Source organism: Episyrphus balteatus, chromosome 4 (assembly GCF_945859705.1).
Source record: "Episyrphus balteatus chromosome 4, idEpiBalt1.1, whole genome shotgun sequence".
Taxonomy (NCBI): domain Eukaryota; kingdom Metazoa; phylum Arthropoda; class Insecta; order Diptera; family Syrphidae; genus Episyrphus; species Episyrphus balteatus.
This window is the reverse complement of record NC_079137.1, coordinates 4,853,632-4,880,296: the sequence shown is the minus strand read 5'-3', so window position 1 is coordinate 4,880,296 and position 26,665 is coordinate 4,853,632. Positions and strand designations below refer to the sequence as shown.

The 26,665-nt window shown below is 34.9% G+C and overlaps 2 protein-coding genes across 4 annotated transcripts; both read left to right on the top strand.

The window, feature by feature from the left end:
- Positions 1-599: 599 nt before the first annotated feature.
- Positions 600-24,336, top strand: LOC129918662 (8-oxo-dGDP phosphatase NUDT18). Of its 3 annotated transcripts, none has more exons than XM_055999290.1 (2): positions 600-819; positions 22,824-24,336. In XM_055999290.1, exon 2 carries the CDS (start codon positions 22,967-22,969, stop codon positions 23,993-23,995), a length of 1,029 nt encoding a protein of 342 aa, XP_055855265.1. In that variant the 5' UTR covers positions 600-819; positions 22,824-22,966; the 3' UTR covers positions 23,996-24,336. The 3 variants fall into 3 exon arrangements, with proteins under 3 accessions (XP_055855265.1, XP_055855267.1, XP_055855266.1); XM_055999292.1 differs by lacking the exon at positions 600-819 and adding an exon at positions 3,229-3,742; XM_055999291.1 differs by lacking the exon at positions 600-819 and adding an exon at positions 22,524-22,747.
- LOC129918663 (28S ribosomal protein S33, mitochondrial) lies at positions 18,969-19,366 on the top strand. The gene has a single exon (XM_055999293.1). The coding sequence runs from the start codon at positions 19,021-19,023 to the stop codon at positions 19,357-19,359; it is 339 nt and encodes a 112-aa protein (XP_055855268.1). The 5' UTR covers positions 18,969-19,020; the 3' UTR covers positions 19,360-19,366.
- Positions 24,337-26,665: the final 2,329 nt, after the last annotated feature.

Here is a 26,665-nt window from a genome sequence, read left to right as displayed (position 1 = left end):
TATATAAATATATACATAGTCGACACAACGCCAAAAGCCTCTAATTTGCATTTTTGGACATTTTCATTTGATGTGCCATTTTACTTGTTATCGTTCCCTCTATTCACTGCGTCGATCCCAGTCCCTCATCTGTTGCCTAGACTGTACTATCAATTTCTGTTGCATTGCAGTTTCCAAATGATTGCATGAGTTTCCAAAACTTTGAAGCCGTTTTTTTTCAAAACTACAATTTTGCAAATTCGTGCTTTTGGGTTTTACGCACGATATTACTGATAGCCGGACATCCGTGAATTTGTCAAGTGGTTCTTATTATGCACAAGAATGAAGAATATTCACTTTGAAATGAGTATGAATTTTAAACTTTTTGCAAATCTGCTAATTATGGAAGTCGCAACTCTTCATTTTTTTAACGCACTAAAAATGTCACAGTCTAAACAAGCAAATACATTTTCAAAAATAACCGCCACTTTGAAAATTTATACAAAAAGTATAGATAGTACTCACTGCTAGGTGTCGCTAATATACATTGAAAGAAAATATATATTCCACAATCCACAACATTTGACATTTCATATTCCATTTCAGAAAAATGCAAAAGAACGAAAAATGGACCTGCGAAAAATGAAAAGTTTGTTTTGTTTTGTATTTGTTATCAACTGTGCAGGTTGTCATTTATTTATTTTCGTGCGGTAAATTGTGTATAAATCTATTTGTTTATAAACATTTTCAAAATATTTAAACAAAACAACAGACAAAGTATTGCTCTATACCAGAAAAAAACCTTCGCTCAAAAGAGCCTGAAACTAGAACGAAGAAAAGGTGAGTAAAAAAGAATGTCCTATTTAAATCTATTCACATCATTAATTCATTAAAACTAAAAAAAAATGCATACAAAATCTCTTAACTTGAATGCAAAATACTTTTCATTTATTGTTTGTGTATAACTCCTCTATAACATTGGTAAAATTGCTGGGGCTGAGGGCGAAGCAAAGCCCACGGAGATGAATGCCTTTTCGTGACCTAATAATGGAAAAAAATGAAGAATAACCAGAACGAAATTCTCTGTCTCCCTATTTTTTTAGCCTGGCTCTGGCTCAGAACAAGAAAAACTTCTTGCAATATACGCACATTCTCGGGGCACAAACTGGTTTACAAAAATTCATTACTTGCTTACTTGCTTTAGGTAAGATAGAAGATAGAAGCTAGAGTTAGAGACAGTGGCGTAACTAGTCTTTTGGGGCCCTGTATCCAATTTTTTTTGGGGCCCCTCCATCTCCTAAAAACTAAAAAACTTACGTCAATAAGTATCTTTTTAACAAAACTTATCAAAATAGTAACCTACTTTCCCAACAAACATTATCCCCTCTATAAAGCTTTACAGGAGCAACATTAACACCTGTTAAGCTTTATAGGAACAAATTTGTTAGTCGGGTTCCTTGCCTTAAGGCAAATTTGATGATGCAATCAAGCTCTTAGTTTTTCAACCTTTCCTGCTTTTATGAAAAAAGAAAGCGTGTTGTGGTTACCTCAGAAAAACTAGAAACAAGAACATTTAATTCAATAACCAAGCCAATTGCCAATCCGGTTTTCAGATGGCAAAAGTTGAAAAAATTATTAGCAGACTGATTTGGTACTTTTTCACTAATAAAATTGAACAAGGCATACAAATCGATTTTACTAGTCAAAAAGTATTTTTTTATAGAAATCAAAGTATTTTTTTCTAATGGTTTTTTGTGCGCTGAGCTCGTATCCGAAGTTAGAAAAATTCTATCACATCACGTTTTTGAGATATTATCATGCCAAAAATAGTGTTTTGGAAGTTCAAAATTCAATATCTCAAAAACTTTGCAGGTTAGAGCTATTCTAATGATAGAATCCAATTAAGATGGTCAAAGGCCATTAGAAAAGTATAATTTGGTTTCTATGGAAAAATATTTCCGGCCATATTACTGTTATTTACGGAGAATCGATCGTTTTTTTTTTTTTTTCAATTTTTCTCAATATTTTCTAAAACAAAAGTATAGTTTTTCCACACAATCTTAAATTAAATCTAAATAACTGCATTCCAAATTTTGTTCGGTAATTTTTTTGATTGAAAAATAGGCTATTTTTTTAAATTAAATTCATCAAAAATCCAAAAAATTTACTTTTTACTCAAAAAACATTTGTTAAAATCCAACGATTTTTGTAAAAGATAAAGATAAAAATACGTATATTTGCAGTTTTCTCAATATTTTTGAGGTTATAGAAAAAAAAATGATTTGAGTAAAAGTTGTAGACACTTTTACTATCTACAACTTTTGTATTCAACTTTTTTTTCGATAGGAGGTCTACTATTGACAGAAATCGTAAAAAACCACCCGCTTTCCCCCAAATTGTTTGTGGGCAATTTAGTTTTCCCCTTTCATATACCATTTATCCTTAATTTTCCAACCTCCCATATGCTGCTAATATTTTTTTTTATTCAAAAATTATTGGAACTGGTCTAATAATTTTAACGTCCCTTCCCTTGGCGAACCCTTTTTGGCAGGTTAAAAAAAAACTAATCGCAGAAATTGTAGCAAATTAAATGCACGTTTATTACTTTCAAAATCTAAAAATTGAGAAATTCAAAAATGTTTTTGCAGACATTTGAAATTACCCAGATTAATTTTAGGTATACAAAATCAAATTTCTGAAAAAAAAAATTATAATTTTGCATTTTTTCGCATTTAGAAAGCTCACTTTTATTAGCAACATTTTAAAAAGTGTGAACTACACCAAAAATTTAGTTTTTTAAGGCTACAATTCTGATAATAAAATTTAAAAAATTTCTCCATTGGCCTGAACAAACCGGAAGAAGTGCACTTTTGTTTAACTCGAAATTCAAATATTAAAAATTACCCATAGAGGATCTACAAAATTGATTTTTGCGCGACAAATTAGCTTCAATTTCTTAGATTAGCTTTTTTATTATTCCGCCACAAAGTAAGGAACGTAATAATTCTTTCGAATAAATTTGTTTTTTCATTTAAAATTTTGTCAGTTTTTTTTTTATATACTTATTTACCAATGAGTGAAGTTATAAAAAAAAATAGAATTTTTCAATTTTATTTGGTAACATTTTATTCAGCTCTTTTTTGTATCTCTTTCGCTTCTCAGAGTTTCGTTTTTCTGCAATATCAATTTTTTGGGGGGCCCTAAATCTCCAGGTACCTGTTACATGGATACAGCTGATACAGTGGTAACTACGCCCCTGGCTTGAGATGACGACAACGAACCAAACGACTATGATAGTAAAGTAACAAATCTACGCGATCCTAGTTTCCATTAGAGAGCGTGCCAACCTTCGTTCCTTCCTTCTACTTGCTGTCTTTTTGTCTTCTCTTGTCTTGTCTGTTTCTGTTGTGATTGTAAACTTGTGAAGTTGTGACGCGTCGCATTCTTCACTCACTCTTTTTGAAGCGCTATTAAATGTCCAATTCCAGTTTGTTGAATTCCCATTCCACCTGTGGGCTCTGTTACATTACAGAGTCAAGTGGTCTTGATTTCATTTCAATCGAGAAAATCAAAATCAGTTTACAAGAACTCATTCGAGTGCCAACAATAATAATATAATTCACTTAGAGACACACGGTCGTGACCACAAGTTTTTTTTTTTTTTGGGAATTCGAATATCGAAACGCTGATTGAAAGTTAATTTTTGTGTTTCTTTTGCTTAAACTATCGAGGGCTCAAATAGCCACTTGGAAGTATCGTTAACGTGAGTGAGTTTGCGGCCCAAAGCCGAATACCAAAACATATTTTAGCAAATTCTTTTCTACGAGTTGTGAGAATAGTTTTAATTTTCCATTTTTTTTTTTTTTGTTGTTTTTATTGGACGATGACGACCACGACAACGACAATGTTAATGTTCTTTTATAGTGTCTACATAAGTTAAGCGAAGGCAATCTTGTTGTTTATTGAATTTGTGGTTCATTCATTTCTTGTAAGAAAAAATTATAAAACCAGTTTAGTGATTTAATTGACAAACATATTTAAATTATTTGTGAGTTTATCATTCCGCGGGTCATTCGCGGAATGACACAAAATTTGTTTATTTTGAGTTTGGAGATTTTTGAAGCAAACAATTTCGAAATTAAAAAAAAAAACTCTTTCTCAGATTTTGTTGTTCTTGAAACTTTAGTTTTTTCCTGGTTTCGTGTAATAGATTTTCCTTATAGACCGAGAGCCGACAGCATATTTTGGCAGTTTTGATATAACCGAAATTCGAGTGTGCACATATCTAGATATGCACCACAGTATGTCAACGGAACAAGTCTGGCAGTGATCTTTTTCAGCTTTCCCTTGCCAGACGCATCCAAAGTGCAGCAAAAAATCAATTTTTGGCGTTTTGGTATAACCGAATAAATGATACACCAAAAAATCATAAAAAATCCCCTAATTTCGAATCTGTGGGTACCGCAAGTTTCTTTTTCAGCTTTCCCCCCGCCAGACCGCTTTAAAGCATTTTTAAGTGCATTTTTCTAATAAAAAACCTAATTACTTATTTTCTGTAAGGTATAACCGTATGATGGTAACAAATTAATATTCTATGTCTATTCCAGGTCCAGAAAATATAATTTTTAGCCATCTATTTTTCAGCCTTCCCTCTGCCAGACGCATCCAAAGTGCAGTCAAAAATCAACTTTTGGAGTTTTACTAGGTATTACCCCAATAAATGATACACCAAAAAATCATAAAAAATCCCCTGATTTCAAAAATGTGGGTACCGCAAGTTTCTTTTTCGGCTTTCCCCCCGCCAGACCGCTTTAAAGCATTTTTAAGTGCATTTTTCTAATAAAAACCCTGATTACTTATTTTCTGTTAGGTATAACTGTATGATGGTAGCAAATTAATATTCTATGTCTATTCCAGGTCTAGAAAATATAATTTTTAGCCAGCTATTTTTCAGCCTTCCCTCTGCCAGACGCATCCAAAGTGCAGTCAAAAACCAACTTTTGGCGTTTTTCTAGGTATTACCCCAATAAATGATACACCAAAAAATCATAAAAAGTCCCCTGATTTCAAAAATGTGGGTACCAGAAGTTTTTTTTAGCTTTCGCCCCGCCAGACCGCTTTGAAGCATTTTGAAATGCATTTTTCTAATAAAAAACCTAATAGCTTATTTTCTGTTGGGTATAACCGTATGATGGTAACAAATTAAAGTTCTATGTCTATTCCTGGTTTAGAAAATATAAGTTTAAGCCAGATATTTTTCAGCCTTCCCTCTGCCAGACGCCCTAAAAGGTATCTCAATAGTACGGGAAAGTTAGATTTTGCTATATGGGGCATGGGGGTCTGGGAAAAAATCCGAAATGCATTTTGTCTTCAGGGATTAAAAGAGCATAAACCCAGGGATCGAAAGAGTCTAAAACCACATTTTGTACAACCGCACCAAGAATCATTTTGTTTGTCCCTATACAAAAAATTGCAATTTTTTGAAGTTTTTTGCCTACAGATCGAAAACGGTCTGTCAAATCGAAAAACCAATATTGTAACAAATGAAGGTAATCAAAAGGTCTACAACTTTTACAACGAACAAATTTTTTAAAAAACGCTCAAATAAAAGAGATATGACAAAAATAAGAAAATCACTTTTTGACGTGTTTAAAAAAAAACACCCTAACTTTTAAACCAAAGGGATAAAAATGTTATTTAACATATATTGTAGAAAATTAAATTATTTCAAGTTTGTCATACATTGTTTTTTTTGTAGGTTCAAAAATACGCGAGTTATGTGAAAAACTAAAATTTATATTAAAAAAAAAATGGCGGCTAAATGACTCTTAGTGCGATTGAACAAAATTTGGTTTACGACTCGTGTCTTTATGCCTTTCGAGCCCTGAAGTCAAAATGCATTTCGGATTTTTTCCCAGAACCCCATGCGCCATGCCCCATATAGCAAAATCTAACTTTCCCGTACTATTGAGATACCTTTTAGGGCGTCTGGCAGAGGGTAGGCTGAAACAAAACTGGATTAAACTTACATTTTCTAAATCAGGAAAAGGCAGAGAAAGTTAATATTTGGCCATCATATGGTTACTCTAAACAAAAAAATATTATTTCAATTTTATAAGAAAAAAACAGAAACTAGGTGTTTTTTCTATGGAAAAACCTGTTTGGGAAACCTTTAAGGGCGTCTGGCAGAGGGAAGGCTGAAAAATATCTGGCTTAAACTTATATTTTCTAAACCAGGAATAGACATAGAACTTTAATTTGTTACCATCATAGGGTTATACCCAACAGAAAATAAGCTATTAGGTTTTTTATTAGAAAAATGCATTTCAAAATGCTTCAAAGCGGTCTGGCGGGGCGAAAGCTAAAAAAAACTTCTGGTACCCACATTTTTGAAATCAGGGGACTTTTTATGATTTTTTGGTGTATCATTTATTGGGGTAATACCTAGAAAAACGCCAAAAGTTGGTTTTTGACTGCACTTTGGATGCGTCTGGCAGAGGGAAGGCTGAAAAATAGCTGGCTAAAAATTATATTTTCTAGACCTGGAATAGACATAGAATATTAATTTGTTACCATCATACGGTTATACCTAACAGAAAATAAGTAATCAGGGTTTTTATTAGAAAAATGCACTTAAAACTGCTTTAAAGCGGTCTGGCGGGGGGAAAGCTGAAAAAGAAACTTGCGGTACCCACAGATTCGAAATCAGGGGATTTTTTATGATTTTTTGGTGTATCATTTATTCGGTTATACCAAAACGCCAAAAATTGATTTTTTGCTGCACTTTGGATGCGTCTGGCAAGGGAAAGCTGAAAAAGATCACTGCCAGACTTGTTCCGTTGACATACTGTGGTGCATATCTAGATATGTGCACACTCGAATTTCGGTTATATCAAAACTGCCAAAATATGCTGCCGGCTCTTAGACTATTATTTTATGAATCCAATATTGTAAATAAACTCGGTAGAAATATATTTGACCTTGTCGTGACATCAAAATATGTAGCAGAACCGAAAAGATTACAGTTTTGATACAACTTAAAGGCTTTACTTACCAGAAATTCGATGTTCAAAATATGTATACAAAAAAATGTCAACTTTATTAATTTTTAGATAGAAACCACTTTCCTTCAAACATTTCAAGCGAAATTTGAACTTACAAAAATGTTTATTTAATGATCGGTGGCACTCAATCAGTCAGTTACTTTTGTTATGATTTTTGAAACTACTCAAGCTTAAGTAAACGAAATCTTCTGAAGTGCAATTTTTTAGTTTCTGACTTGTTATAATATACATTTATTGTAAATTTAAGGGGTCTTGTGATATGCTTTCAACTTTCCCACCTAGGTTAAGCTCTTCGGATCTCTAAGGTTCTTTCCGAAGAAAAACACTAAAATGAAAGTTTCGTGTTTAAAATGGGATTTTCTACACTTACTTTTGAGTAATATTCATAAGATACGAAGAAAAAAATAATGAAAATTATTTTAATTTTATAATCGATTCATAAGACACGTTTTTCAAAGAAGGAGTCTTCTGTTAAAATACATGTTTAACTAAACAAAGTGAAAAAAAAAAAATAATGAAAATTATTTTTATTTTTAAGCGGAGTGATTGAATATAATTCAATTAAAAAGTTAATAACTTTTTATTATTAAAAAGTTAAAGTGACCTCAAACGCATATGGAGTTGAGGTCACTTTAACTTTTTAATAATAAAAAGTTATTAACTTTTTAATTGAATAACATGTTTAACAATAAATTTAAAACCGTCACAGCCTTTTTTTATAATTTTATAATAACTTTGTTGATTAAAAAAAAATATTTGTTTGAAGAGTACATATTTTAAAATAAAATTCACGACTGGATCGCACGTACTTGCTCTTGTACTTCCTTTGAATTAGTTAACCATCCAAAATGTTTTTCTAGAGAAAAACGCAGTTTTGTTCAAAACATACAGCATTACGTACTGTATATCATTCTCTGAGAAAATTGTAATTTCTTTAAAAATTTGTATGGGTAGTACCTACACTTTCTAAAGAAGATATTACAAAAAAAAAAACCTTGCAAAACATCACCAAATTTCACTTTTCAGCTATGGTTTTAAAACAAAATCTTGAATATTTCAAAAACGGTTTGAGTTACAAAATTGGGGTTTGTATCAAAAATAATGTATACCACACAATGCGACACAATGCGACACAATGCGACACAATGCGACAAAATGCGACACAATGCGACACAAAGCGACACAATGCAACACAATGCGACACAAAGCGACACAATGCGACACAATGCGACACAAAGCGACACAATGCGACACAAAGCGACACAATGCGACACAATGCGACACAAAGCGACACAATGCGACACAAAGCGACACAATGCCACACAAAGCGACACAATGCGACACAAAGCGACACAATGCGACACAATGCGATACAAAGCGACACAATGCGACACAAAGCGACACAAAGCGACACAATGCGACACAATGCGACACAATGCGACACAAAGCGACAAAATGCGACACAATGCGACACAAAGCGACACAATGCAACACAATGCGACACAAAGCGACACAATGCGACACAATGCGACACAAAGCGACACAATGCGACACAAAGCGACACAATGCGACACAATGCGACACAATGCGACACAAAGCGACACAATGCGACACAATGCGACACAAAGCGACACAATGCAACACAATGCGACACAAAGCGACACAATGCGACACAATGCGACACAAAGCGACACAATGCAACACAATGCGACACAAAGCGACACAAAGCGACACAATGCGACACAATGCGACACAATGCGACACAAAGCGACACAATGCAACACAATGCGACACAAAGCGACACAATGCGACACAATGCGACACAATGCCACACAAAGCGACACAATGCGACACAAAGCGACACAATGCGACACAAAGCGACACAATGCGACACAATGCGACACAAAGCGACACAATGCGACACAAAGCGACACAATGCGAAACAATGCGACACAAAGCGACAAAATGCGACACAATGCGACACAATGCGACACAAAGCGACACAATGCGACACAAAGCGACACAATGCGACACAAAGCGACACAATGCGACACAATGCCACACAAAGCGACACAATGCGACACAAAGCGACACAATGCGAAACAATGCGACACAAAGCGACACAATGCGACACAAAGCGACACAATGCGACACAAAGCGACACAAAGCGACACAATGTGACACAAAGCGACACAATGCGACACAATGCGACACAAAGCGACACAATGCCACACAAAGCGACACAATGCGACACAAAGCGACACAATGCGACACAATGCCACACAAAGCGACACAATGCGACACAAAGCGACACAATGCGAAACAATGCGACACAAAGCGACAAAAAGCGACACAATGCGACACAAAGCGACACAATGCGACACAAAGCGACACAATGCGACACAAAGCGACACAATGCGACACAATGCGACACAAAGCGACACAATGCGACACAATGCGACACAAAGCGACACAATGCGACACAATGCGACACAATGCGACACAAAGCGACACAATGATACACAAAGCGACACAATGCGACACAAAGCGACACAATGCGACACAATGCCACACAAAGCGACACAATGCGACACAAAGCGACACAATGCGACACAATGCGACACAATGCGACACAAAGCGACAGAAAGCGACACAATGCGACACAATGCGACACAAAGCGACACAATGCGACACAATGCGACACAAAGCGACACAATGCCACACAAAGCGACACAATGCGACACAAAGCGACACAATGCGACACAAAGCGACACAATGCGACACAATGCGACACAAAGCGACACAATGCGACACAATGCGACACAAAGCGACACAATGCCACACAAAGCGACACAATGCGACACAAAGCGACACAATGCGACACAATGCCACACAAAGCGACACAAAGCGACACAATGCGACACAATGCGACACAAAGCGACACAATGCAACACAATGCGACACAAAGCGACACAATGCGACACAATGCGACACAAAGCGACACAATGCCACACAAAGCGACACAATGCGACACAAAGCGACACAATGCGACACAATGCGACACAAAGTGACACAATGCGACACAAAGCGACACAATGCCACACAAAGCGACACAATGCGACACAAAGCGACACAATGCGACACAAAGCGACAAAATGCGACACAATGCGACACAAAGCGACACAATGCCACACAAAGCGACACAATGCGACACAATGCGACACAAAGCGACACAATGCAACACAATGCGACACAAAGCGACACAATGCGACACAATGCCACACAAAGTGACACAATGCGACACAAAGCGACACAATGCCACACAAAGCGACACAATGCGACACAAAGCGACACAATGCGACACAATGCCACACAAAGCGACACAATGCGACACAAAGCGACACAATGCGACACAAAGCGACACAATGCGACACAATGTGACACAAAGCGACACAATGCGACACAATGCGACACAAAGCGACACAATGCCACACAATGCCACACAAAGCGACACAATGCGACACAAAGCTACACAATGCGATACAATGCCACACAAAGCAACACAATGCGACACAAAGCGACACAATGCGACACAATGCTACACAATGCGACACAAAGCGACAAAATGCGACACAATGCGACACAAAGTGACACAATGCGACACAAAGCGACACAATGCGACACAAAGCGACACAAAGCGACACAATGCGACACAAAGCGACACAATGCGACACAAAGCGACACAATGCGACACAAAGCGACACAATGCGACACAAAGCGACACAAAGCGACACAATGCGACACAAAGCGACACAATGCGACACAAAGCGACACAATGCGACACAAAGCGACAAAATGCGACACAATGCGACACAAAGCGACACAATGCGACACAATGCGACACAATGCGACAAAATGCGACACAATGCGACACAATGCGACACAAAGCGACACAATGCGACACAAAGCGACACAATGCGACACAAAGCGACACAATGCCACACAAAGCGACACAATGCGACAAAATGCGACACAATGCGACAAAATGCGACACAATGCGACACAAAGCGACACAATGCAACACAATGCGACACAAAGCGACACAATGCGACACAAAGCGACACAATGCCACACAAAGCGACACAATGCGACACAATGCGACACAAAGCGACACAATGCGACACAATGCGACACAAAGCGACACAATGCCACACAAAGCGACACAATGCGACACAAAGCGACACAATGCGACACAATGCGACACAAAGCGACACAATGCGACACAATGCGACACAATGCGACACAAAACGACACAATGCCACACAATGCGACACATAGCGACACAATGCGACACAATGTGACACAATGCCACTGCCACACAATGCCACACAAAGCGACACAATGCAACACAATGCGACACAAAGCGACACAATGCGACACAATGCGACACAAAGCGACACAATGCCACACAAAGCGACACAATGCGACACAAAGCGACACAATGCGACACAATGCGACACAAAGCGACACAATGCGACACAATGCGACACAAAGCGACACAATGCGACACAAAGCGACACAATGCGACACAATGCGACACAAAGCGACAAAATGCGACACAATACGACACAAAGCGACACAATGCCACACAAAGCGACACAATGCGACACAAAGCGACACAATGCGACACAATGCGACACAAAGCGACACAATGCCACACAATGCGACACAAAGCGACACAATGCGACACAATGCGACACAAAGCGACACAATGCCACACAAAGCGACACAATGCGACACAAAGCGACACAATGCGACACAATGCGACACAAAGCGACACAATGCGACACAATGCCACACAAAGCGACACAATGCGACACAAAGCGACACAATGCGACACAATGCGACACAAAGCGACAAAATGCGACACAATGCGACACAAAGCGACACAATGCGACACAAAGCGACACAATGCGACACAAAGCGACACAATGCGACACAAAGCGACACAATGCGACACAATGCGACACAAAGCGACACAATGCGACACAATGCGACACAAAGCGACACAATGCCACACAAAGCGACACAATGCGACACAAAGCGACACAATGCCACACAAAGCGACACAATGCGACACAAAGCGACACAATGCGACACAAAGTGACACAATGCGACACAAAGCGACACAATGCCACACAAAGCGACACAATGCGACACAAAGCGACACAATGCGACACAATGCGACACAAAGCGACAAAATGCGACACAATGCGACACAAAGCGACACAATGCCACACAAAGCGACACAATGCGACACAATGCGACACAAAGCGACACAATGCAACACAATGCGACACAAAGCGACACAATGCGACACAATGCGACACAATGCGACACAAAGCGACACAATGCCACACAAAGCGACACAATGCGACACAAAGCGACACAATGCGACACAATGCGACACAAAGCGACACAATGCCACACAAAGCGACACAATGCCACACAAAGCGACACAATGCGACACAAAGCGACAAAATGCGACACAATGCGACACAAAGCGACACAATGCGACACAAAGCGACACAAAGCGACACAATGCGACACAAAGCGACACAATGCGACACAAAGCGACACAATGCGACACAAAGCGACAAAATGCGACACAATGCGACACAAAGCGACACAATGCGACACAATGCGACAAAATGCGACACAATGCGACACAAAGTGACACAATGCAACACAATGCGACACAAAGCGACACAATGCGACACAATGCGACACTAAGCGACACAATGCCACACAAAGCGACACAATGCGACACAAAGCGACACAATGCGACACAATGCGACACAATGCGACACAATGCGACTCAAAGCGACACAATGCGACACAATGCGACACAAAGCGACACAATGCCACACAAAGCGACACAATGCGACACAAAGCGACACAATGCGACACAATGCGACACAATGCGACACAAAGCGACACAATGCGACACAAAGCGACACAATGCGACACAAAACGACACAATGCCACACAATGCCACACAATGCGACACATAGCGACACAATGCGACACAATGCGACACAATACGACACAAAGCGACACAATGCGACACAATGTGACACAATGCCACTGCCACACAATGCCACACAATGCGACACAAAGCGACACAATGCGACACAAAGCGACACAATGCGACACAATGCGACACAAAGCGACACAATGCGACACAATTTTTTTTGAAAATTTTGACCGTTACATATGATATTGAGTCTTATTTTAGCGGAATATTGAATAACAAATATACTAATCGAGCTACAAAATCCAGGTTTTTGGATTTCGTCTTAGTCTAGGTTACTTCAAATTTGTGCAAAAAAAATTTTTTGAATTTCTAATTTTTTTGGATTTTGGATAGTCACTTTTGAGCTATGGTTTTAAAACAAAATCTTGAATATTTCAAAAACGGAAAGCAGCTTCATGTACGGATGGACGCACCTGGATAATCTCCTCTTTACTTACTTACTTAAGGTGGTGTCCAGAATGGATCCCGCCCTCAACCAACAAGCCAGCTCGGTCTATAGCTAGCTGTATTCATTTGCGTTCACTAGGAACGGAATTCATAGTCATTCCACTTGAGTAAAGTAAAATCTCGACTTGAGGAAAAAATGTTCTCAATTTAGCTGACAATAAATTTTCATCTGAAAATATATTTTTTTTTAATAATTCGTCATTGATTTGATTTTGTTTGATTTTGTTTTCGTTGCGATAAACGATTTTTACCATTAAAGAAAAAAAAAACGAATACCTAGGGAATTATTAAAAATTTATATATTTTTAGATGATAGTTTCCTCAAGTCAGTCAATTTTCATTGTTAATTATTGATTGACAAAAACAAATTTGTCAAGATTTTACCATACCATAGCGTTGTTCCCTAGAACAACTTCATTTAATAATTTGAAGTTCTTCTGTACGTCTAAGACGATCTACAAACCTAACATTCTTGAGTATTATTATATAGGAATTAAAAACCTTAAACGCATTTTTCTCAAAAGAGCACTTTTTGGGTTTTATGAGCGTGACAGCTCAAAAACTATCCATTTTATTTGAAATTAACGCAATTTCTTTGTGTAAACTTCTAAATGGTTTAAAAGTGTTTTAAATTTTGTATTCATTAATGTGTAAATTGCTATTAAAATGGTTAAAACATAACCTATTTTTTTTTTTTTTTTTTGAAAAACTTGCAAAATATTTCGAATTTTATTTTTCAATAGTTTTTTATTTAATTCAACCATTAAAACTAAGGTTGTATTTTTTCTCGGCTGTTCATGATCTTGCAAATAAATTTGACTTTAGATATCTTTTTGAAAGAACTAAGTATGAAAGACATTTCTTTAATTTCTTCTTTTTTAAAAGATTAGTTGTGTGATTGCTAGAATTGCTAAAATTAGAACTGATGAAGTTTTTTGCCTTATACATTCCGTTTTCAAATTCTAGAATTTGCTTATTCTTAATTAAAATGTATTTTAAATTATTAGTTTTCTTAAATTTATAATATTATTATTTATTTATTATAAAATTCAGTTTTTTTTTTCTAGAAAAGAAGTATTTTGTTATGTTGAAAATTTTGAGCGTCAGCTTTAAATCACGTAAATTTGTCATCGATTATGAGTTAATAATAATCAAACAACAAGATCTTCTTCTCCCTGAGAGAAGACATCTATACTTACCTGTCTCGTTAATTTATCATCTTTTTTTTTTACTCCTACTCTCGCAGGTAGTACAATTTCTGTGAGTCACTATAATTCTTGAAAATAATAATAAATGTCTAAATAACTTATACTCTCTATTAAGTTTGTCTTGAATCTTAACGGCGCATTCCTACGTTAATCATACGTTTCATTTCTGAAGTAGCAAAAGTTTCAATTTATTTAATTTAAATTGCCAACGGTTCGTCGTAGTTTATTCTTGTTCTTTTCTCTGATTTGTTATTTTCTTTTTCTCTTTTTTTATTTTATTTTAGTAATCGTGTTTACCTCACCTGAGTACTATGCACGAATTCTCTACCACATGGGAGTGGTATATGTAGGTAGAATCGTAATTGAAAAAAAGGTTTATTTTTCAGTTACTGTTCAGCGAAGCATTGCAAAAAAAAAAAATTTGTCTATGTCCATTGTGAGGGGGCGGCAGGATGAATGAATGTTGTGTCTCATTTACAAATGAAGGTCTAACGGACGTTTAAGCGATTGTTTTGTTTTTATTTTTCTATTTTACTTCATTTTGATCTCTCACTGTTCAAGTTCGTGGATAGGTTCATCGAAGCGTCAATTGAAACTTAAACCCGGTTTAAAGTTGCCATCTTGATAAATCCTAGATATCAAGTTGTCTGTTGGCGTCCGTCGTCGTTCGTCATCAATAAACAGAAAGTTTGTTATTATTAATAATGATGATGATAGTGATGATGTAGCTGTAAAAACTATATAGCTAGTATTTTGCTTTCGTTTTCTAACCGGCGCTTAACCTTGTTTCTCTGTTTTATTTATTAATTCATTTCTTTTTGCAACAAAGTTAGTAAACTGCTTCGGGAAAAACAGGTTCTTTTAATGTAAATAAGAAAAAAAAATCGTGGCTTTATAAATCAAGAACCTATTAAAAAAAGTTAAGCGGTGTGTGTTTTAGTTTTATCACGTGAAAGTATATTCATTCACATAAACAGGATATGAACAGTTTCGAAAAATCAAATAAAACAACACCTCCTTCAATTGAATGTTTTTAATATAGGTAATTTTCGTTTGTGTGCAAGGATTACCACCAGAGATCAGAAATAAATCTCAACCTTTTGAAAGGTTCCTTAATAACTCTTATTTGTCGCCATTTTCAATAAAGGTCATAAAATTACCTTTATTTTAAAAAAAGAAAAATTTCGGTCAAGGTCTGGGACAAACCTTTATTTTGTATTTTTTTATGTTTCGGTCAACCAGTGAGATTTATCGCTGAAAGAAAAAAATAAATCTCATCTGCAAATGTATCAATTCCTAGAGACATGGAAGTGCTGCCATATGAAAGCTTATATTCTCAGCTACCCGATAGAGGTATAATCGGGTTTTGGATTTTTTTTCAAAATTCCGAGAAAATCGCGTTTGAAAGTTGGGGAAAATTTCTTTTTTCGAAAAATCCCCGAATCTTTGAACGCTCCTGGAAATTAAACCGCTTGAGAGCAATTTTTGAGAGTGATGCCAAATGATAGCTTGTGTCATGGGCCTACGCTTTGCACATTGCCAGATTTAAAAAAAAATCATCTTCCATGTTAAACCGCCACATCATGCCTATTTGTTCGGAATCGGGCTTTTTTATTTTTTTTTTAAATTCCGAGATATAGCCGTTTGAAGTTGGGCGGGCGAAAACGCTTCTGGAAGCTGAACGCTTTGACCTAGATATTAGGACATCGGTCTCCTGAAATATTCGAAATTGCATTGGTTGTGCTTGTCGTCCCAGCAGCGACTCAAATCACAGTGGAAATATTTATTTTGTAATATAAAAACATAATTCGACATTTTCCTTTGAATTAACCATTTTTGATTTATTTTCAGCGAAAACGGTTAAAGGTTGACCTTTTCCATTTATTTTTTTTGTAAAAATCTCAACCATTGAGAGATATTTAAAAAAATAAATCTCAACCGATAACCTTTATTTTTAATTTTTTTAAATAAATCTCAAATCTTAACCGAAACTATTCAAAATAATATGGTAACTCTCAGAGAGAAACCGACTGAAAATAAAGGTTGACTGTTATTTCTGGCCTCGATTACCACCATTTATCTTTGATATTTAAGTTTTTTTTCCATTACGGACAGCATGATGAAAGCTACTCTATCAAAGTTCTTCCTCATCTTAGGGCAGAATCTACTTGCCCTATAGAAGAAGTAAAAATCTGCTCCACTAATAATATGTGATATTTTGACCCACATTGTCCAAATGTTGGCCGTCTTTGTCGATTGGCAGTTTGGAAAAGGTTTCTTTCCATATTCTCATCAGCGTTTGCGTATCACACCTATCATTTTTCTATTTTCATTAAGACATGCTTCTATTCTGGGCTGATTATTCTAATGTAGATCTTTCACCCTTTGATCGAATTTTCAAATATCACCCACTAATTAACTGTTTGAGGCCCAGTAGTTCGTGGTTCAGCCTTGGTACAGGAATTTAACTAGTCATTTTTGGTGGACTCTGTGGATGTGTTGCAGAATTAAAAAATTAAAACGTCAAACGAAAACCCAAAAATTTCTGGTGGGAACACATTTCAAGTTTTCAAAATTTTTTTTGCCGAAAACCGCGTTTTGGGTTTGATGGGAAAAAGCTGTTACGCAAAAGACCTATATTTGCAAGAGTTATTTTTTTTTTTTTTTAATTTAGGTACGTTGAAACTGATCGCTCGTACAGATGCATTTTTAGAAAAAAAAAATTTTTAAAACCGTTAGAGCCGTTTTTTAAATAATTTTTTGAAAAAAAAAAAAATTAAAATAAAATTGAAATGCAATTTTGTTAAAATTTTTAATCCACATCTAAATTAAAAAAAAAAACAATATCCCATTTTTGAAAAATCGATTTTTCAATAAAAAAATTTTGCAAGTTTTTTTTTCAAATTCAAAATTTTTTTTTTTTCAAAATTTTGATATTGATTTACATATATTTCAGCAATAAAAAATATGGTTTTGCGTAAAAAATTGTTAAAATTGAAACAGTTATTTGGGAGATAGTCAGAAATTAAAAAAACGGTTCCGTTGAGGGAGGTACCGTTGCAAATGAATATTGAAAAATAATACTTGATTTTTTTTAACAGAATCGTAGAAAAAATTATTTCTAGAAAGTTAGATTATATAAAAACCTTCATTTTCAATACAATGAGGTAAGCGCAAAAAAAACAAAATTTTCGGCAATTTAGGTTTTTTAAAATCACGATAACTTCTAAACAGATGATAAAAGTCATTTCACATCTTTTATAGAGAATTGTATGATAAACAAGCTTTGCATAGCTTTCTTCGTTTGACAGTTATAATTCGAAAAATCCATGTTTTCGACATTTGACCTTGAATAATTTTTAATGTATTCACGAATCCTCCATGGACTTTGGAATACGCATTCCCCATGTCAAAATAAATATAATTGTTTTTTTTTTTACAAATCATTTAGGAACGATTTATTGTTAGATATTGTAAAACTGTCAAACCACAAAAAAAAAATTGTTTTGAGAATACTCTTATTTGCATAATTATAACAAAAAATGTTTTTTTTATTCAAAATAAATTTCAGCTTATTTTCAAAGAAAAAAAAATCTTTGAGTTTGTTTTGTAAACAAAACATCCACTTTGACACATAAACAATCTCATTGGGGTTCAACTCATATCATGGGCAGAACGAGCGGGCGCATTAACTTCAGTAATATTTGTAGAATGAGATAAAACAAATTTAGAGACGGAAAAATTCTTGAAAAATCCAATTTTATAAACAAAGTTGAAATTTTTCACAATTTATTTAAAAAATGATATGACAGTTCAGTGCTCAATTGTATTAAACTGTTCAGGGCGCTCAGGTAGCGCTCAGTTCAGAGCGAGCTCTATTCGCTCTTTGCCCCGTTTCGGGACTAAAAAAGAAAAACGCCTATAAATTGCATATTTTGCTACATATTTGTTTACTGGAAAAAATAAAAATAATCTGAATTCGATGTCTAATTTACGAATTTATTTTTGTTTAAACTTAAACGGTTTTCTTCTTGTTTGCACAATTTACTCAAACATAGATGTCTCTGTGTTCACATAAAAGAAATCAGAAAAAAAATATTCATGAAAAAGTCAAAGTGACATAACCAAACCAAATGTTTATTTGTGAAATCCAAGTCAACTAGAGTTCTTTTTTTTATTTTCTTTTTCTGTAGTTAAATAAAATAATAATAAAAGTTCTGAAAAAATGTCTAAATACGCTGATTTAATTAAACTTGGCACACAATATGCCCGTCGAATGGATTTCTTGTCAAATCGTATATTCGGCGAAGTGGCTCGCACAACAAATGACAAATCCATGAAGGTTGTCCGAATGTACAGCGAAGAACCGATTCACATGCGTGATTACGTCAAGAATTGGTATCCCCGGCATGTGGAGACACATCTGCTGATGAAACAATTGAGATGGTATGGCCTTTTCCGAGATGAACATCAAGATTTCAAACAGGAAATGAAGAGATTGCGACGACTTCGAGGAAAAGCTCCACCAAAGAAGGGTGAAGGCAAACGTGCTTCGAAAAAATAAAAGAAAAACAAAACATTAATAAAATAATTTTATCCAAAAACAAGTTGGTGTTCTTTTTTATTCAAATTTGTTTGTTGATTTGATTTACATTTGACCTTCCCGAAGAATTACAAGTCTTTAAAAAGATACATTTTATTGTGTTTGGTTGTCATCAGAATTTGCAATGGAAAGAGGTTTTTTTTATGGGACGGTGATTTGTGACTTGTGAGCTTCATGGAAAAAAATCTATATTTTTGTTTAGACAAATAAGACTTATTGTTAGTAACTCTTGTTGTGTTTATTTATCGTAGCTAAGAACCTATTTTAAATAAAAAGGAAGAAGTAGGTTGGTCATCGCCGAACAGTGGCTAACTAAAATGCGGGAATGACATAGTTTAATGGTGAGTCAGACAACCCTACCAAAGTGTATTAAGATTTAATAACACTATCCTTTGATCAGGCTAGAATTGTTGATGTGTTTGACTCCTTTGGGCTTATATCTCCAAGTGGGATATATTTTTTCTTGATATATTTTAAGCTAGGCAATTTAGGACAAGCTTAGAATTCGTGACTTATTTACGAATAAAGTTGTTTTTATTTAAGACTTTGTAGTGTTAAAGAAGTGTCTTAGAGAAATGCTTACATGGTTTATAACTTTCGATTGAAAATACGGTTATAAACTACAAAAATGACTCCCACAAGTGACCCTTCAGAATTCACAAAACAGAAAAAATGAGCAAAACAAAAATAATGAGAAAAATATTCCACATACGCCACAGTGACCGCTTAAGTTATAACTAGGACTAGGGTACTTTTGTCTCGGAGTCATCAAATCTGACAATATCTGCGTTATTAGGGAACATTTATCTACTGCTTAGTACTTAAAAGTACTTTGAACCAGTGTGGCCAGAATATTTTCGAGGCAAGGAGCCGATTTTGGCATGAGATTTAATTTTTTTTTTAATTTTCAAATAATTTTAACTTATCAGACTTCAAGTATAATTTCTTTTTCATTTTGTTGATGTATTCTGGTTTTCATGCTCATTTACGGGCGTAAAATTAAATTTTAAATGAAAATCAAATGAAAAATGTTTGCAAATTGGTTGTTTGTTCACATTTTTGGTTGATTTTTGCTGTAAAATGCTTTGATTTTAAAGGAACCTTAAATCGTCAAGTTCAAAATTAAAAGAGCCAAAATCCGATAAATCGAAAATCAAAATTTTAAGTAGCGAGTTAAAAATTCAAGGAGTCTGCTTGGCGATAAATATCCGGCTCTGGCAACAATGCTTTGAACTACTTTTGCTATATTGAAAAAGTAGTTCAAAGCAGCGTTAAGTAATAAGCAGTAGAAAAATATTCCCAAAAGAACGTAGCTAATGAGTGTGATTTGACATTTTTTGCAACATACAACTACCATTTATTCAAGCCAAGTCCTGACTAACAAGGCTGTGTTGTGTATCATTCATTCTGCGTACGGTTGCACTGACTTGACTACACGGATGAGCCAATTCGTTTTTTCATTCATAATAAGGCTGAATAAAACGAATTTATTATGTAAGTTTAAATTCAATTATATGTAGTTTTTGAGTTATCACGCTTAAAACTCAAATAGTGATGTTTTGAGAAAAACTTTGTTAAGTTTGGAATAAGTATTCAATTTTAAATCGCAAAAAATGGCAAATGGAAAAATATGAAATTTATTTGTTTACATTAGTTGTAAATGTTTGTTACTAAGGAAAAATAATTATCCAAAAATTCATTGTTAACATTGAAACATACTTTTTTGCTATTTCACTATACATGGAGTTAAACTCCATCAAATATCTTAAAACTTAATTTTATTATTTTATTTTATAATTTATTTTTTCCACAAATTTTGATCTACGCACTTGTCGCACGTACTATAATAATTCAAAGCACATAAATATTATTTAACCGTTAAGAAACTCATTTATTTAGGTAGAAAGAAAAAAATGAAAAAAAAAATACATATGTTCAGAAAAAATATTTTTTTAAAAATTTGTATAGACAAAATTATTTAAAGTTTTAAACTGTAAAATCGGTCCAGCCTTCAACCAAAATGTCAGTTTTCGCAATATTTCCACTTTCCGAATTTTTATAGAAATTTAATTAAAAAACTGTAAAAGTTGATAAAAAATTTTCAAAATTTGTAAATCTCGTACTAATTACTTAAGCACTAAAAAGAGTGCACAAAAAATAATTTTTAAAATTTTTTGAACAATGTTTACCCACTTGAAAATAACCGATGATTTCGTTGTTTTCATGATATTGACGGTTATTTTTTATGGCTATTTTTCTAATAAATTAAAAATAATTTTTTCGTGCACGTATAAATACATATAATGATAGAGATATGAAACTTTGGAAATATTTTTTTAAGTTGTTTAGAAACTTTTGAGTCCGTATACATTTTAAATTTTAAAATACGCCCTATTAAACATAGTTGATATACGTAGGTATTATTCTGCATAAAGTGTAGTGCGTAGTATAATAATTTCACTTTATTATGATACCTTTAGATCGAAGTTTGTTCAACTCTGAAACTAATCACATCCAATTTAAATTTTCAATGCCACATTTTTTTTCTACCAAATTCATTCCAGTGAATCTATTTTACCATTTCGTACATTTTACTGAATTCTTCCCAAAATACTTCATATATACAAACCTTTTCTTAAACTGTTGTTATTTCAACTATTTACCCATGCGGTTTAATTAATTATCTTTCTACTGAAATTTTAATTTTCCTTCTTTTTCTACTACCTTTCTGCTTCTAATGTAAAAAATATACTCAAAGCCTCGCTCAAAAGTTTTAAAACCTTCTCTTTTGCTGCTTTTCTCTATTTTAAATCTCTTTCTGCAAAAAAAAAAATATTGAAGCATACAAAACCCCACCGCCGACGCGACCCTACCTTGTGTTTTCTCTTTTACCTGAGAATAGACATTCCTTAAGCCTCTATCATCATCGCTTTGGTTGTTTGGTCTCATGGTTTGGCGTCATTCACTCCGCTGAATTGACCAACAACTCATTTTCTAACGATAGATACTCGTGCAACAACCATGCTGCATTAGTGCCAACAGAGTCTTTCTTTTAGTTTGCTTCTTGTCTCTTTACGGTTTAGACTTGGTTAGAGAATACAAAGTAAAATAACTAAACAGCGACAAGTACTTAACTTGTCTACCTACTGACCAATCGGTTGTTTTTTGTTTAATATTTCTTGTCGTTTTTTTTTTATTCCATTTAATTGAAAATAAAAATTGCAATTCTTTTACGATCCATTGTCGTCGTCTTGGTCGAACGTTCTGGTTATGTATTCTGATAGTTTCACTGCCTCGCGCTTTAGCAATTAACCGACATTAACACACTCACTCACACATACAAGCAAATGTAAATAATTATATTAAAAAAAAAAGTTTATTTTTTATAGTTTTTTTATTCATCATTAACCAAATATGAATTCCAGGTCAGAATAGATTGCCGTTCGAGAGTGCAACATTGTTCAGACAACCGGAAGCTCTTGTGTTGTTATTTTCCTGCTGAATGTGGCTGTGTTGCAAAGCCAAAAGAACTAAACGATCCAATTAACAACAACACAACAGCAAAAAAATGCCTCAAACAGTCTCATCAATCAACGATCAACTGACCAAACTAATCGATTGTCAGGATCTTGGCGACATCACCTCCGAGCTATGTGACTTCTCATTGGAAGAACAAAATGCTGCTAGCGAAGCACAAGGCGTCCAGCCATCAGCTGCTTCTGATTTCGTTCCGGTACTTGGCAAATCGGTGACCTACATTGTCACAGTTGTCATGATCAATGATCAAGATGAAGTTCTAATGATCCAAGAGGCCAAACAATCGTGCGCAGGAAAGTGGTATCTGCCCGCTGGTAAAATGGAAACCGGTGAAACCATCAATGAAGCTGCCGTAAGAGAAGTCTTTGAAGAAACTGGACTGAAATGTGAGATGACAACTTTGATTGGTGTTGAAACTGCTGGCGGTTCGTGGGTAAGATTTCTACTCACCGGACGAGTTCTCAGTGGCAATTTAAAGACACCCGATCAAGCTGACCAGGAGTCGTTGCAAGCAAAATGGTTTGCTGATATCAGTGAGTTAACACTGCGCGCCAATGATATATTGAATCTTATAAAAATGACACGAACCTACAAAGCTCGTGCGCAATCTCCAGCACTATGGCATTCAGAGATGATGCCAATACAATATGCTCACCATAAAAATTACTTGCGAATTGTGGCAGTGATTCGCAAACGTGCCACAAACACACTCAATGTCTTGGTTAGTGAAAGGAACGTGCATCATTTGCCGACGGTCGAGATACATCCAGCTCGGAGTTTGCATTCGACATTGAGAAAATTCATGATCGAGCTGTTTGGAGCTGAGCTCCCTCAACATCGCCCACATGGCCTTTTGACTGTTGAGCATTCTCCTGCAGCATATCCACATACCACAGATGGCTTCTGTTTGACACTGTTGGTGGTATTTCGGCCTCCAATGGAGGAGGTGGCGGTCATTGGCAAGGCCGTTTGGCAGGAGATGAACAAAGAACTGGAGGATAAGTTTGGTAGAATGGTGGGAAGTAATCATTCGACACTGCCACTTAATGTTATAAGATAAGCTGGTGATGTGTGGTGTACCTAGAAACGTTATTTATATGCATTTTGAATCTCCATAAAGTTGCTGTCTCAAATTAAATTAATTTGTAAATATTGACACTTTATAAATATTTTATGTCTCAAATTGATGATATTCTGGAGTGGATTTGTCTAGAAACCTGATAAATATGTCTCATTTATTTTTTTCACAAATATTTTAGCAAAATAACATACAATTCTTGCAATATGTTTAATTAAAACAACAAATTAACAATAATTAAATGAATATCTCTCTATATCTATTTCTCTCTCTTGCTTATTGTTTATTGTTATTGTGGATCGAAAGGTGTATTAATCCGCAAAGTATATTCAAATGTTTTTTTAATATTATTAAATAATAATTTTAAAAATAGATTTATTTGTTTGTATTATGTAATTTAATAGTATTTATCATTATTTTTTTTATGTATTGATGCTTTATCACCTTTTTATTAAAATCAGGTGTTTAGTGCGAGTTCGATTTATTTCAATAAATTGAAATGTTAAATAAATTAAATTTATTAACTAATAAGTGAGTGGTTGATTTATTTATTGGAAAACTATGTGAAATCAGAAATGGCTTATAGTGATTCTCATAATAAGGTACCTTCACTTATGAAGCTTGTTTCCATCAAAATCCGACCCATACTATGTACCTAAGAGTGTCGATACTTTTTATTCTATCGAAAAATCTACATCCTGTATTCGTAAGTATGAAATTGTAAGTATTGTGGGTATTGATTTTGGATGATGGTTTAAAGATATGAGTTCACAGTGAACAGGCCTATGCATTCCGGTAAAAAAAAAAATTAAAAATTTATTTATTTTTAAAAAATTCCTCCAAATTCATCGAGTGAAACATCAAAAGGTCTCTCTAAGCTCTATTCATAACTGAAAACTAAACGTATTTTGGAGGTCTGGTTCCTGAGATATTTCTAACCAAAAATTTTTGTTTTTCTTTTTTTTCCTTTCAGTCCAAAGCCGATATCTTTTGACCAAAGTCTCGAAACAAGTTTTGGTTTACAGATATGAGTTCACAGTGAGCAGGCCTATACATTCCATTAAAAAATTTCAAATTTATTTTTTTCAGATTTTTGAGAAAAAATCAAGGTTGCCAAAAAAAATTCCATTTTTCAAAATTTCCTCCGAATCCATCGAGTGGGATATCAAAGGAAAGGTCTTTTTGAGCTCTATTCATAACTAAAAACTAAAAGTTTCTTGAAGGTCCGGTGCCTGAGATATTCCAAACGAAACGTTTTTTTCTCTCTTTTCCTTATTTTCCTTACATTCCAAAGCCGATATCTTTTGATGAAAGTCTCGAAACAAGCTTTGGTTAACAGATATGAGCTCACAGTGAATAACTCTATCAATTCCGGTAAAAAAAATAAAAATTTATTTTTTTTCGATTTTTGAGAAAAAATCAAGGTTAACCCCTTGCCCAAAAAAAATCCATTTTTAAAAATTTCCTCCAAATCCAACGAGTGAGACATCAAAAGAAAGGTCTGTCTAAGCTCTATTCATAACTGAAAACTTCAAGTTTCTTGGAGGTCTTGTTCCTGAGATATTTCGAACCAAACATTTTGTTTTTGTTTTCTTTTCCTAAATTCCTAGGCCGATATCTTTTGACCAAATTCTGAAAACAAGTTTTGGTTTACAGATATGAGTTTGCATTGAACAGGTCAATGCATTCCGTTAAAAAAATCACAAATTTATTTTTTTCAGATTTTTGAGAAAAAATCAAGGTTAACCCCTTGCCCAAAAAAATTCCATTTTTAAAAATTTCCTCCAAATCCAACGAGTGAGACATCAAAAGAAAGGTCTTTTTTAGCTCTATTCATAACTGAAAACTAGAAGTTTCTTGGAGGTCTGGTTCCTGAGATGTTTGCAAAAAAATATGTTTTTTTTTCTTTCATTCGGAAGCAGTCTTTTTCGCAAAAAGATCCAACCTTATCCCCTTGACGGCAACGCTTAAGCTTCTACGATCCTATTACTTCTACAGTTTCACTTGGCAATTTTTAAGCGTAGTCTTCCTTCGCGGCTATATTGCTATATTAAAAAAAAAAAAAAAAAAAAAAAAAATTTCATCAATCTACTAGGTCCCCATGTTTAAGAATAGGTACTATACTCTGCACTAAAAAAAAACGCCTTAAGAAAATAAGAAAAGCCAAAGAATATTTGACATTTTCATACAAAATTCTCATTGATCTAATAGGCGACCATGTGGAAGAAGAAGGTTATCAGAAAGAATGACAAGTGGACTTTTTTCATGCTCCAGTTATTTTTCTTTCCATGGTAGTAATTCGTTGTTTTGAGGCGGAGCCTATCCCTAGCAGTTTAAATCTAGTATAGATCTAGCATAGATCTAGCTTATATATATCCTGATCGTTGTTTGTGTGTACCCTTCAAGCAAGAAAACGGAGTCCAGAAAAGACAGTCCGACCTCCGACCGAGAAAAGCGGGGTTGCACTCACACACTTGCAACTTTTTGTTTATGAAGACAAAGTCTAAGAGAATCGTGGTGAAAACTGAGAAAAGGAAAAAAAAGTAGACAGACATAGCCAACAAGAGCAAAAGCGTCATTTTGTTATTTTTTGTTGAAGTGTTTAGTCGCGTCGTGTCTCGTGTCGTTGTTAATAAAATATAAGTATAATTA

Bases quoted from the DNA above. Each gene is read 5' to 3' on its own strand.
- LOC129918663 (XM_055999293.1), top strand. From the start codon at position 19,021: ATGTCTAAATACGCTGATTTAATTAAACTTGGCACACAATATGCCCGT.
- LOC129918662 (XM_055999290.1), top strand. From the start codon at position 22,967: ATGCCTCAAACAGTCTCATCAATCAACGATCAACTGACCAAACTAATC.